Source organism: Odocoileus virginianus, chromosome 7 (assembly GCF_023699985.2).
Source record: "Odocoileus virginianus isolate 20LAN1187 ecotype Illinois chromosome 7, Ovbor_1.2, whole genome shotgun sequence".
In the NCBI taxonomy this organism is placed as follows: domain Eukaryota; kingdom Metazoa; phylum Chordata; class Mammalia; order Artiodactyla; family Cervidae; genus Odocoileus; species Odocoileus virginianus.
Genome location: NC_069680.1, coordinates 76,628,912 through 76,642,342, shown reverse-complemented (window position 1 = coordinate 76,642,342; position 13,431 = coordinate 76,628,912). Strand labels below are relative to the sequence as shown.

The 13,431-nt window shown below is 41.9% G+C and overlaps 1 protein-coding gene across 4 annotated transcripts in view; it reads left to right on the top strand.

Moving 5' to 3' along the window:
* ERCC6 (ERCC excision repair 6, chromatin remodeling factor) overlaps positions 1-10,589 on the top strand; it is a 74,935-nt gene extending 64,346 nt beyond the window's left edge. For all 4 annotated transcript variants that reach the window (XM_070471014.1, XM_070471016.1, XM_070471015.1 and 1 more), the window contains 5 exons: positions 339-484; positions 570-1,268; positions 3,290-3,494; positions 4,207-4,285; positions 5,408-10,589. In XM_070471014.1, the coding sequence (XP_070327115.1) occupies positions 339-484; positions 570-1,268; positions 3,290-3,494; positions 4,207-4,285; positions 5,408-5,830 (1,552 nt within the window). In that variant the 3' untranslated portion in view covers positions 5,831-10,589. The remainder of the gene's footprint in view (positions 1-338; positions 485-569; positions 1,269-3,289; positions 3,495-4,206; positions 4,286-5,407) is intronic.
* The last annotated feature ends 2,842 nt before the right edge of the window (positions 10,590-13,431 follow it).

Here is a 13,431-nt window from a genome sequence, read left to right as displayed (position 1 = left end):
TGAAACTGCTTTCCAGGCTGTGGGTGTGTAAGAGGGAGAGGCATGCCACCAGGTTTTGGAGCAGGGAATTTTTAAGGAGTATTACTTCAAGAAATCTTGCCATCTCAGAGAAATAGTTGCTGTAATTTGAGAGATATATATATATTTTTTTAAATAATTTCTCGTATTTTTTCTTTCTCATTAATATAAGCTTAGATGGCTTATTGTGTGTGCTTTTTTTTAATGTCTTTGATGAATCTGATTGTTTTTAACCTTATTAATAAACAGTTGCTGTAACTTTAGAATCCTGAGGTGCAGCCAAACATTGTTTCATACCAGCTTAATTTTTATCTTTTTAGACAAATCTTCAAGCAGTTTTTGACAAATAGAGTGCTAAAAGATCCAAAGCAAAGACGATTTTTCAAGTCCAATGATCTTTATGAGCTGTTTACTCTGAGTAGTCCTGATACATCCCAGAGCACTGAAACAAGTGCTATTTTTGCAGGTATTCCATGAAATAATTTAACTTAAAGTAATGAAATATGTAAGGATTATGCAGTGTGACATTAGCATGTTTTTCTCTTTCATAGGAACTGGTTCAGATGTTCAGACACCCAAACGCCATTTAAAAAGAAGACTTCAGCCGGCCTGTGGAACAGACCAGAATGTCCCAGTGGGCAAAAAGTTCCCTGATTGTAAGACATCTGCAAATGATGCCATGTCATCTGAAGAGACATCTATAGGATCAGGCGCTGAAGTGAATGCAGTAACTTCTGACCAAGGCATTCCTTTGAATGATGCTGCTCAGATACCTCATAGTCTAACCAGCAGTGAGAGGCTTGGAGAAGAGACAGATACAGTCTCCAGACCACAGGAGTCCTTAGCAAGTCATGAAAACGGGGACAGTTCAGATTCTCCAAAAATCAGCAGAACATATGGGACGTCTGGTGAGGAAAGCATCAATGAAAAGGAGAGTCTTTCTGATAAAAGAGAGAGCTGCCAGGTTCAGGGAGAACCTCTTTGGGAGAAGGAGCAAACAGAAAATAATTTTTATAAACACAAATCGAAAATGAAACATCACGTGGCAGAAGAGACCATGGAGAAACACCTGGGGCCAAATCAAAAGCCGAAGAGCTCTAAGCACCGCAGAGACGCCAAGTTTGAGGGAACTCGAATTCCACACCTGGTGAAGAAGAGGCAGTACCGGAGGCGAGACAATGAAAATGAGAGCGAGGCCAAGGAACGCAGCCATGACGACTATGTCTTGGCAAAGCTTTTCAGAAAATCAGGTACTCCTTTTGTTGAACTTGCCACAGGTGTGCTAGGGGTAGAACCGAGGGGCTGCTTCTGTGGGAGCAGGCATCCCTGACAGAGCAGAATGCGCACTCAACTGGAAGTAGTTTTCCTTCTAGAAGTCAGGTTTGAAGTGTTCCGACGTTTTCAGAAATAATTTTATCTATTTATTTATGTTTGGCTGAGCTGGGTCTTCCTTGCTGTGCAGGCTCTTCTCTGGTTGTGGTGAGCAGGGGCTCCCCTCTAGTTGCGGCATGCAGGCTTCGCCCTGCGGCGGCCTCTCGTTGAGGAGCACAGGCTCTAGGACGCACGGGCTTCAGTAGTTGTGGGCTCAGTAGTCGCTGCCCGAGGGCTGTGGAGCACAGGTTCAGTAGTTGTGGCGAACGGGCTTCGCTGCGCCAAGGCATGTGGGATATTCCTGGATCGGGGATTGAACCTGTCTCTCTTGCATTAGCAGGCAGACTCTCTACCACTGAGCCACCAGCGGAGCCCTGTACTGACATCTTTAAAAATCATCTTCACCTCTCTTTCCTAGGGGAGTTTGAACCTTGAGCGAACAGTGGGACCTGACTTCTAACCACACACAGGAGGGGTGCAAAGCTTAAGATAGATTTGTACCACCTGAACATTCATAGAATATTTCTCTGTGTGCTCAGTATATCTGATTTTCCAGCCACAGAAGAGTCAAGTGACAGATCATGGGGAGAGGAAGGGGCATGGCCAGAGGCAGGCACTCTGGAAGGAGGAGAGCTGATAGCTAATATAAAGGGAGAAACACCAGGAAAGCAGATTTAACAGTTGCTCAGGACCCTGTAGGACAGGCCAGCTTGCACAGCTGAATCATCCCTGGGACTGTCTTGCTCAGGCCTCACAGGTCATTGTGTTCCCAAGGTGATGGTCTTGAGTTACCAAAAGTCTCCGAATGGGTCTCTATTCAGGAAAGCAGGCTTACGTACAGTGTCTCAGAAGGAAAGCCTCTGGGTTTGGTGCTTTCTTGTAAGGTAGTTCATTGGTAACTTTCTCTGTTTTTTCCTATAGTTCCTGATCTGCTTTCTGCTCTTTTATTTCTTTTTTTTTTTCCATTTATTTTTATTAGTTGGAGGCTAATTACTTTACAACATTGCAGTGGTTTTTGTCATACATTGAAATGAATTAGCCACGGATTTACATGTATTCCCCATCATCTGCTTTCTTAAGAAATTATCTGTGTTATTTAATTTTTAAGTTTATTTGCATGGAGGTGTAGAAAATACTCTTGTAATAATTTTTTAAAATCGACTATTTCAAGATAATTTCCCCCTTGTCATTTGCGATTTTTGTCTATTTTCCTCTTTGTTCCTTGATCAGGTTAAACCAGTAGATTGTTTCGTGATTTTTTTTTCAATAAACCAGGAGTTTGATTAATTAATTAGATCCATGGTTGTTCTCTGCCTCTGTAATTTTTGATTTTATCTTCAGTACTTTCTTCCTTTTTGTTTTTGTTGTTGTTTTAATGTTTTTGGTCCTAATTTTTATAAAACTGGCTTGGAATTCAGTTCACTTATTTTTGTTCCTTCTTTTTTATTAATATAAATATTTAAGTCTATGAATTTTCCACCTGTGACTGTATTGAATTCTTCTGGTGTGTAGTGTTTCTGTGATCATTGTTTTTTAAAATTATGTGATTTTTGTTTATGCTTTTATATTTTCCCCCTTCAATAGAGGATACATTAGTAGAAGGTTTTAAAATTTTCCATATAGCACGGACGAGCTTGTGGAAGTATGGTAATTAAAGCATTATGCTTTGATGATACAACGCAGCAATAGTTGACGGCCCTTCCCTCATTGGGTAGAGATGCAGGTGAAGATCCACAACGCTTGTAAAAGTTTGTGGGTCCTGGTGGTCATGGGCAAATTGCAGCCAAAAATGTTGAATGCTTTTTTCCTCCACCCACAACACACTAGCCTGGACAGAAGAGAACGGGTGATCGTGTCTGAGCTGAAATAGCATATTCACTGTTTCCTTTGCTCTTGCCAGTGGGCGTGCACAGTGTCATGAAGCACGACGCCATCATGGATGGAGCCAGTCCAGACTACGTCCTGGTGGAGGCGGAGGCCAACCGCGTGGCTCAGGATGCGCTCAAAGCACTGAGACTTTCTCGGCAGCAGTGTCTGGGAGCAGCGTCTGGTGTTCCCACTTGGACTGGCCACAGAGGGCTTGCTGGGGCACCAGCAGGAAAAAAGTAAGAGGCCGCCACCCTGACATGCTGTGAGGAGGCCAAACTGGCCGGGCTGGGAATAAAATCAGGACAGGCGGAGACACTCCTGCTGTTTATCTGTAGGAGGAGAAAATCCCTCAGGGAGGGATTGGGCCAGCCAGATGTGCATAACTTAAGAGAAGTACACTTACCATTTTACCTTCTTTGCTTTCATTCCTTCCTTTCCAGAGCTAATTTTCTGGGGAAAGGAGAAATCTCTTTTGCTTAAGAGGTGATGTTATAAAATAGTAAGAGTTAGAGAATAACAAACTTTAATAAGATGATTAGCTATGTTTCAGCAATCAATAATTACTCTGCTCTTTTAGAGTAGTTTTCCTACCTAGAATTCGAGGGTGGTTTCCACTGTGACTTGAGCAAGGACATTGAGTGGTTCTTACCTTGAGATGCAGTAGCAATTTCCCAGAAGAGTATAGGAATCTGGCATGGGTTTGGGTGGACTCCGGGAGTTGATGATGGACAGGGAGGCCTGGCCTGCTGCGGTTCATGGGGTCGCAAAGAGTCGGACACGACTGAGCAACTGAACTGAACTGAAGTGGGTAGAGCAGAAAAGCATCACAGCTATAAGAGAATAACCATGCAGAAGAGAATTTCTCCAAGAGTTTAGGTGTTGGAAGGACGTTCTCATCTCCTAAGTCACAAAGTAACATTTTATCAACTATGACTCTTGCTTGCTTAGGAGCAGATTCGGTCAGAAAAGGAACTCCAGTTTCCCTGTGCAGCATCCGTCTTCAGCATCTCCAAAGGAAAAATGCCAGGTAATCTGATAGCCTTCCCGCTTTTATTCACAAGATTTACTTGATTGAACTGCCATGGAAATCTCACTCAATTCCACATGTGAAGGACATCACTGGCATAATGACATCTACTATTTGTATTTCATGCACTTTCGTGCATTTATGAAGCACTTTTGTGTGCATTTAAAAGGGCCAGCTAACTTCCTAGAAAAGACAGAGCCTTTAACCCAAGATCCATAGTAGAATCTCTATTTTGTCCTCCAGAAGTTCACACAGGGTAGGTGATAAGTGTTGCTGCCCATACTGCCTGCCCCACTTGGAGGTAAAGTGCTAGCTTGAGGGACCACTACTGTCTAGAATAAGGATCTAGAAAATTGCCTGAGTATTGTTTGTAATTTACAAGCTGCCAAAGCATCACATCCATCTCTCCTTGTCCTGCAACCCCCTAAATGCTTTGAGTGCTTCACTGAGAGTAAATAGTAGGTCATAGTCTCATCGTTTAATACTTTCTTCTTCTTTTTTTTTCTGCTTAAGGGTTGTGTTATTTATGAAAACTCTGAGGTTCAGATCCCTACTTTTAGATTAATTTGAACACATTTAGGAGTAGAGAAACTTTTTTTGACTTCCCGTGTTAGTTCTTTTAGCAGTAGGAAAACAAAGAAAAGCTAGATTTCTGTTGCTGTTCTGAGGAAGCTCACATGATGTGTACAGTAGTAAAAGATTTAAAAGTGAAGGAAAAGAAGTACAACTCTGATACTGTACCTTATCCCATGGTGCCCAGATAAGGGAAACTTTGGGAGGAAGAACAGGAAAAGCCCACAGAGCCCACACCTCCTGGAGACGGTTTTTCTCGAAGTCTTCTCTGGAAGTCTGGCCCTCCCTCCATGCTCACCACTTAAGATGGTGATGAAGTAAATAGTGTAATTTGAGGTTTTTTTAGGAAATGTTCTCTAAGAGCAGGTGAATTTAGACACTTAATTCCCCTCCTTTCCATTTGCATCAGACGGTGTCTCATTCTTTCCCCATCAGCCTCAGCGCCCTCGGCACATGTGTTATCTTATGGCTCCTCAGAGCCTTTGGAGAAATAAGTGGGAGCACAAATAGGGGATTAAATATATCCATGCACTGGTCTTCTTTCTCCAGGACGGCGCTGTGAAGAGGGATGGAAAAGATCATGCTTCGGAGCATTTTAGTGGAAAAGTTGAAGACACAGAGTCTTCATCCGGGGCCCTCGCTTCATCCTCACTCTTGGCTAAAATGAGAGCTAGAAACCACCTGATTTTGCCAGAGCGCTTAGAAAGTGAAAGCGGGCACCTCCCAGAAGCTGCTGCTCCGCTGCACTGTAGCACAGAACACGATGACCTTCTGGTGGAAATGAGAAACTTCATTGCCTTTCAGGCCCAAGTTGATGGCCAGGCCAGCACCCGGGAAATACTGCAGGAGTTCGAGTCCAAGTTATCAGCATCACAGTCTTGTGTCTTTAGAGAACTCTTGAGAAGTCTGTGCACTTTTCATAGAACTTCTGCTGGTGAAGGCATTTGGAAACTCAAGCCAGAATACTGCTGAGCAACATTACTTTCTTGACTTCTAATTGACTTTTTCTGGTGAAAACATTAATTATTTAATTATCATGTTTGTCAGTGGAAGTTGGCTGTGTTTGATGTTTACTTTGAATGATAGCTACCTCATAAACAAAACTTTAGGGAAGAAGAAATTCTTCTCCGAAACTTAAGTTTCAAAAATACCTGGGTTGACTTTTTTTCTTCCCCCCGAAATGAATTCTGTTATAAAATCAGGGACTTAACCATTAATCCTTGGAACACTTGTTCTTTTACCCAGAAGATGCTATCAGGGAACACATTACTTACTGCTCATTGGAAGTTTATAGACTAGAACTTGCAAGAATTCTTGTTATTGGTGCTAAAAACATGTCTTACATTCAGTTAGACCTGTTCAGATAATCAGTTCATCAGTAGCTATTAACAGTATCATTTGGGTACCTCATTTTTAAATGCTTAAACTGATCATTTGCCACTCAAAAAAGAGATCACATTTGTTACCTTTTGAATCCTATCGATTGCCTTTAAACAATCTTCCATTAAGGTATTGTTAAATTGGCAAGTTTTTTATTTGTAAAGCATGGAATAGTTTGGTAATAAATGATGAGGTGTGTATTTGCAGAAGGCTATATATAGTTTTCTCAGTTTAAAGTTGCTTTATTTTACGCAAAGGGCATATTTTTTCTCCTACACCGACTCTTGGTTTTAGGAAAATGAAATGTGTTATCTTTAAAAAGCAAAAAGCTCAAGTTTAACCAAAAATAAGTACAGATAAAACCTCCAACACATACCCATGCATAGAAACATCACTCCAGAGCACACCCAGATATACCATCATCACCACATGGTGACCACCATTCCAGCCTTTTCTCTGCTTCCATGCTGGGAGGGAACCGTGAACATTTTTTCCTTAACTCACTGTCTTCCTTTTTGAGGATGCTGGTAACTTTCTGTCAGGCTTCACTGTTCTCTTTCCTCTGTCTAGTCATTTTCGTCTCTCTTTTCCCTTCGCGTTCACTGTGACTCTGCAGTTTTAGAGGTTTGGTTTTCATCTGCATCTGTTTCTGGTTGTTGTTTATGTGTTTAGAGTTCTGTTATGGTGGTGTTTCGATCCTTAGTTTGTTTTCTTACCCTTGTTTTTCTTTCCTTCTCACTGTTATTTTTATCATCTCAGCTCTGAAGTCTTGTTTTCTTAAATTGACCGGATTTCTTAAGTGTCTTCTAGAACTGTCATGGTCTAGATTGTTTGTTTCTTAGATTTGTTTTCTCTGGCTTGCTGTTTTCCCTCTTTCTGATTTTTCTGTATTGTGTTTGCCTTCCTCCCATCTAGCTCATGCTGAAAGTGAGCAGCTGGGTCCAGATCTCTTGTGTGCTCTTCTCCGCCACTCAAAGAGGAGCGCTGTGGGTTTCAGAGTCAAGGAGAGGCTCTGCTAGGCAACATGAAGCTTTTGATTGAAGACTTGGGTTTTAGTTATGTTTTCTGAGATTTTGTTAAATAGCTTGGCCCCGTGACTCCCTCCCTTTAGACAGGAGATGTCATAGTCAGTCATAATTTCCAGCAGGATTTTCTGCTTCTTTTTCTGGATTCTGGCTTGTTCATTTCATTCAGTTTTTAGAGTGATTTGTTAGAGGAAGAGGATCCTATCATCTTCATTCTGCCATCATTGTCTAGAAATAATAGACTTTTACACGGGTCAGTACATCCTAGACTTGACTACTTGGTTCAGAAGGGAGTCAAAACTCATGAATTTTGTTTCTGGGAAGTTCTTTTGTTGTTGTTATCTTTAACCTATAAGAAAATTGCCTCCCTCTTGTTCTCAGATTAAAATACTGATGCTGTTCACGAGTATGAAGTGCTTGGGCATCATACCTCTGTTGTCTGAAATCTAAAGTCTACTGAGCAAGGGAAGTTGTAGCCTTCTCTTTAAGTAGAAAATGCTGGCAAAAGTTATGATGCGGTTACAGGGCGATGGTCTTCACTCCCAGCCTGTCTCAGCCCTACTGCCAGCTGAGACCCTGGGTAGTCACTGCCTTGCCTGTGTCTCAGTGTGGACATTGGTAAATTTTGTCATCATGCCTCTGGGTGGAGACACTTAGAGGAAAATGCTCCAAGTATCATAGTTTTAACAATGTAGAATAACTTATTCATTTAGATGAAAAATAATTTTTGGACCTTTAAGTCTTTGTACAATGTAAATAGACTTAATGTATTTAACATGTTATATCGGTATTAAGCTATAATAAAGGATTTTAAAATTTTGTGAAATGTGAAAAATTGCTTAGTTAAAACATTATCACTGTTTAAAACATTTCAAGCAATACTCCTCTTGCTCCTGTTCCAGAGATTAATACTATATTTGGTGTGTATTCTTCCAAGCTGTTTTCCATGCCTTTGCAGATACGTGTGGCAGCAACTGCTGCTATAATGTCCATTTTTCCCTTCTCCTTTCCTGCTAAGACTCCTGCCTTTTACCTGGACACTAAGGCTGCTCACTTAACACTCTGCTAAATGGTTAATTGTGACCACGTGACAGGCAGTGGGATGTGAAGAGAACGTCCAGACTGCGCCCTGAAATAAGAAATTGGATATTCACTTCGCTCAACATTCCCCTCTTGTGCTGGCCACCTTGCCTTTGGGAGCTTAAGCAGTGACACAAAAGGGTCAGAGTTGTGTGCTGAGGATGGAGATTCTGGCCTGCCAGTCTCAAACTGCTTCCTTTTCACCTGTTACTTAAGAGCAAAATAAATTCCTGACTTGTTTAAACCACTGTCTTTTGGAGTCTCTTTGTTACAGCAGCTTGTTTTGTTTTACATGTGATTTTACAAAAATGCAATTATTATCATCCTCATTATTTAGCAACTAACTTCTCATTTAATGTATGCTAGACACTTTTTCATTTTTCTAAGTGTAATTCTACCTTCATGGAATTGCTGGACTTAAAATTACGTGGATTTTTAAATTTAATGGATGTTGTGGAACTACCTCCTTCAATTCACACCCCATAAAAGGACTAATTTCTCCACACTCTTGCAAACAGTAGCCCATGTCAATCTCAGGAGTTTGTTTTCCTAGCCAGTGTTGTGTTTGAAAATACCTTGTTTTACCTTGAAATTTTCTGATTACTTATAAAACAAACATTTCCATTTGTAGATCCTCCTTTACAAGTTCCCTGTTCATGTTATGTTTACCTAGTTTTACTATAGGTTCTTTTCTGTCTCAGAGGTATCTCTAAGACAGAAAGGCCATTGCTCCTACTATTATTGAATAGTCCAATCTTTTCTCTGACCATTTGAAAAATGCCAGATTTATCATATGCTCACTTGTCTGTTTCTGGATAGTGGATCTAGATTCTGTTCCCATGACCACACACTTCACTGTCTGACTTGGTAAAGTGTTGTGCTATCTATAGGCCAGTTTCCTTCTCCCCAACCGCCGTTGTCTTATTCTTGTGCATTTTCTGTTTCAGGTGAAACTTAGAATCAGTTTATTAAGTTCCACTAAAATCGTGTTGCTCTTTTGATTGAGATTGTATTAGTTTATACATTAATTTGAGGATAATAGACTTTTAAATAATATAGTTTTTGCCATTAGTATCATGATAGGCTTCATTTTATTAGAGTAATTTTAATAACTTTCTTCATGAAGGTTTTGCACAGTTCATATTAGGTCGATTCCTAGCTTTTTATAGATGTTCCTAGCTATTTTATAGATGTTTTGTTAGGGATTTTTTAACTTCTACATAAAGATATGGAGAATTAGAACAGAGGACTTTATGATATTATACAGAAGTTTTTAATTTAAATATAGTCAAATCCAGTTTCATTTTATTTCCTTGAGAACCCTTTTCCTAACTAAAGCCATGATTACATTCTCATAAATTCTCTTGTAAACTCCATATGGATAGTTACTTTTTCTAGCACCTTTAAAAACCATATTTCATCCTTTCCCTCCTGATTTATAAGCCTTCATCTATCATTATATCTAATTTCCATGTAATTATGGGAATATTTCTGGTCTCTGTACTCATGTTAAATTGGTCTACTTACTTAATTTTGCCAATAACCCACCATTTTAATCATTGTAGCTTTATAATTGGCAATCATAATGTAGTAGAATGATTACCCTCATCTTCTAAGAAATTTCTTGGACCTCTGTTCATAAGTTTTGGAATCAGCTTGTCATATTTGGATCTTGTTTTTGAAATTGTAATGACTGTACAGGTTGCTTGCAGAGGATTGTTTACTGAGTTTCTCAACTATGAATAGAACACGTCACTCTATTTATGATACATATTATAAAGATATAATTCCATTGTGTCTTTCACTTACATCTTACAAGGTCATGCACATCTTACATTTATTCCTAATTCTATAGTTTTGCTATCATAACACTTTAAATATTCCATTTTTTAGTTTATAAACTGGAGTATTGTTGGATTTTACATATTGGTCTTGTATTTAGCAACCTTGCTGAACTCTATTAAATCCAATAAGTCTATAAATTGTCCTGGATGTAACAATCTTGTCAGCTGCAAGTAATGACAATTGTATTTCTTTCATTTCAATACTTATACTACATATTTCTAATATGATAATATATTTGACAATGATTGGCATCCTTGCCTTATTCCTGACACTGAAGATTAAATCTCCAAAGTTTTACACATGGTTGCTTTTATTTTCTGGCAAATGATTTTTATCTGTTAAAGAAATGCTCTTTCCAGTTCTGGATCCAGTGCTGAATTTTATTAAATGCTTTTTCTGCATCTATTGATTTAATTGTGTTGTCTTTCCCCTTTAAATCTCTTAGTATTGTAAAGTTCACAGTAATTTTCCAACATTAAAACATCTTTTAGACTCCTAGAATGGCAGTGTGAAGGGCTCTTCAGAAGTGCAATCCAGAAAAGGACTGTAACTGGATGAAATTCCAGAAGACAAACACCCCTCCCCTCCCTGGAAAATTTAATGTTTTTGGAAATAATCCTAAGGGTATATTGTAAATAAGAGACAGTCAAGAAATCTGCTAAATATTGGTGAGAACAGCTAAAATCTGTGACTCCTGACAGACTATTCCTTCCCTGCTTCCTCCCCGTCTCAGTGTGATGACAGATTTATAATCCAGGTAATCTGTAATCCAAGAAAATGGGGTTCCATCTCTCAGGTTCCAGTCAAGGAATATAGTATATCATGGGAGAGGGCCATGCATTAAAAGCATTCTGGCTTGGGTCTGCTTAGGCAGAAAACCATGACTTGCTCATTTGGTTTGTCTTATAGGGAACTGGTCTGTATTAAATTTACTTATCTCAACACAGCTTACTTCTAAATCTCAGATTCTTTATATGTAAGATAGGAATAAATACAGCACCTACTTTATGGAGTTACTGTGAAGACTGGTTTCAGATAATGCAAAATATCAAGTGTCTGGCATGTAGAATGTTCCCAATAAATGCTAACCACTGGGGGAAAGAAGCACTCAGCTGATAAGAGCCAGAGTTTGGACCCAGGTTGTATGGCTGCAGGGCCATCCTGTTTGGATCCTGGCATCTCCAGGTGTCTGTCTGGATCTGGATGAAGGCCTTGGCCAGCAGCTTTCTGTTCTTTGTGGTCCTGACTGCAAACAAAATGGGCATGTTGCAGGACAGCTACGGCAAGGTCAACTGGAAGCGGCCAGGGAAGAGAACACGAACCCCTTGCTTGTCATCTACACCAACAACAGGGGCAAGGAGCCCCCTGGGGGACGACCCAGCCCTGCCCGATGGTGAGGATGGCTCCACACTCAGCCCCAGAGAGTGAGGGCTCTGTTGACAGTGCAGAGTGTCTCAGCCCCTCGGACAGGCAGGGGGGACATAAGAGATGAAAGCCGTCTGGAACTAGCCCTTTGCACGCTGAGAATTTAGTCAGAACCCTGAATAAGCAGGACCAAAGCATTGGTCTGCAGGCCCCTGGCCCAGATGGAATAGAAGCTGCATGCAGAGTCCTTCCCCAACCTCCGCTGGACTCTGACCCTCCCCTCTCTCCTGATCACTCCCCTGCACGGTCCTGCCTGGCTGGCCAGCATGAAGCTGCGCAGGCTCCACTCCTGCCACAATGACCTGAGCCCAGTGGCCCAGGTTCCAGTCCTGGCTGTTTTTCCATCAGTCCATCGTGATGGAGTTGGGGTGGGGGTGGGGAGGGGGGTACCGGCAAGGCCTCATTCTGCCCCAGCCCAGTCCCTCCTTGGCTCTGAGGTTTTATCCTCCTCTCTTACCTTTTGTGGGGCTGGAACCTGCAGAGCCACTTGGCAGTCAGAGACCCTGGTTCATGAGTCCCACAGCTCCCAAACATCCATATCCCCATCGCAGACAGAAGCTTTATCATTTTGCAGTAAAACCCAACTGCATAGGCCCATGTCTTTGGGAACACTGGCTGGCTGGAGATCCATATGGGAACGGATTCTTTAGGTCTGCAGAGCCTTCTGCTGTTTTGCTATGGGCTTGTCCTGACAGCAGGACAGCTCTGGGTATGTCTGGGCCCCTTTAGCCTGGCAACAGTTTGTTGGCTGAATAGATGAAAGCACACCCATACCCACTTTCTTCAAATAATCCCCTGTCTGAAGTTGGCGGCGGGCAGACAAGCCTCCCTCATGCCTCTGCTCCCCTCCATGTTTTTGTATGACCAGAACCAGGGTCAGGCTGAGCCAGGAAATCCCATGCAAGGCGGGCACCTGCGCCTTCCTCCAGGGCTTCGGCTCTTGCACTGGTCAGGGGCGGTTTGTGAGTGACCAGATGTGGCTCCGCAGGCAGAGTGTCACCTGAGGGAGGCCTCAGCTGTCTCCACGGTCCATCCACCTTCTCTGCAGCTGACACTGCCTGCCCAAATTCCTCCATCAGATACTCCTTTGAGGGGGCGGCAGATGCTGAAAGCAGTCCTCACTCATCACGCTCCTAGACTGACCCTGACTTTAGAAGGTGAACACGACAAGCAAGGCAAGCCGTCACGCAGGGAGCCTTCAGGCTCCTCTGTGTGTGTTTTTTCTGGATAGTTCCTTTCCCCTGAACTCTCTCAGTGGTGCTCCAAGGCTGTCTTATCCTTCTCCCATCCCCTCCTAAGCAGAAACAAACATTTGATGGATCCAGGAGCCTAAATGTAACACTAGAATAGAGGGAGTGTCTGGGAAAGCAGGGAAGTGGGCGTGCAGGGCGGAGGGAAAGTGATGTAGGTGATGGTGAGAATGAGGTCCTCCTGGGTGTTGGGAGGACGGTGTCCCTTCCTGAGTAGCCAGAGAACCAATGACTTAAGGAGGAACGAGGGCTCTGCCTCCCCCGACTCATCTCAAGGGCAGTGAGGGGACAGCCTTGCTTCACTGAGTTGAAAGCCCAGAGCAGGTGGGATTGTCCTGGGTAGACACACAGCCACTGCTGCACAATAAACTAAGAATATATACAACACAGATGACAAGGGGAAAATCTTACTGTATTTAAAGCTCTTGCAAATCATCAGTCCTCCAGTAGGAATCATGAACCTTCCAATAGGAAAGTAAGCATGGAATACTCAGACCCCCCTTAAAAAACCGCAAAGAAATACATTACAGTAGGAGCAATATAGGCTTCCCTGGGGGCTCAGCAGTAA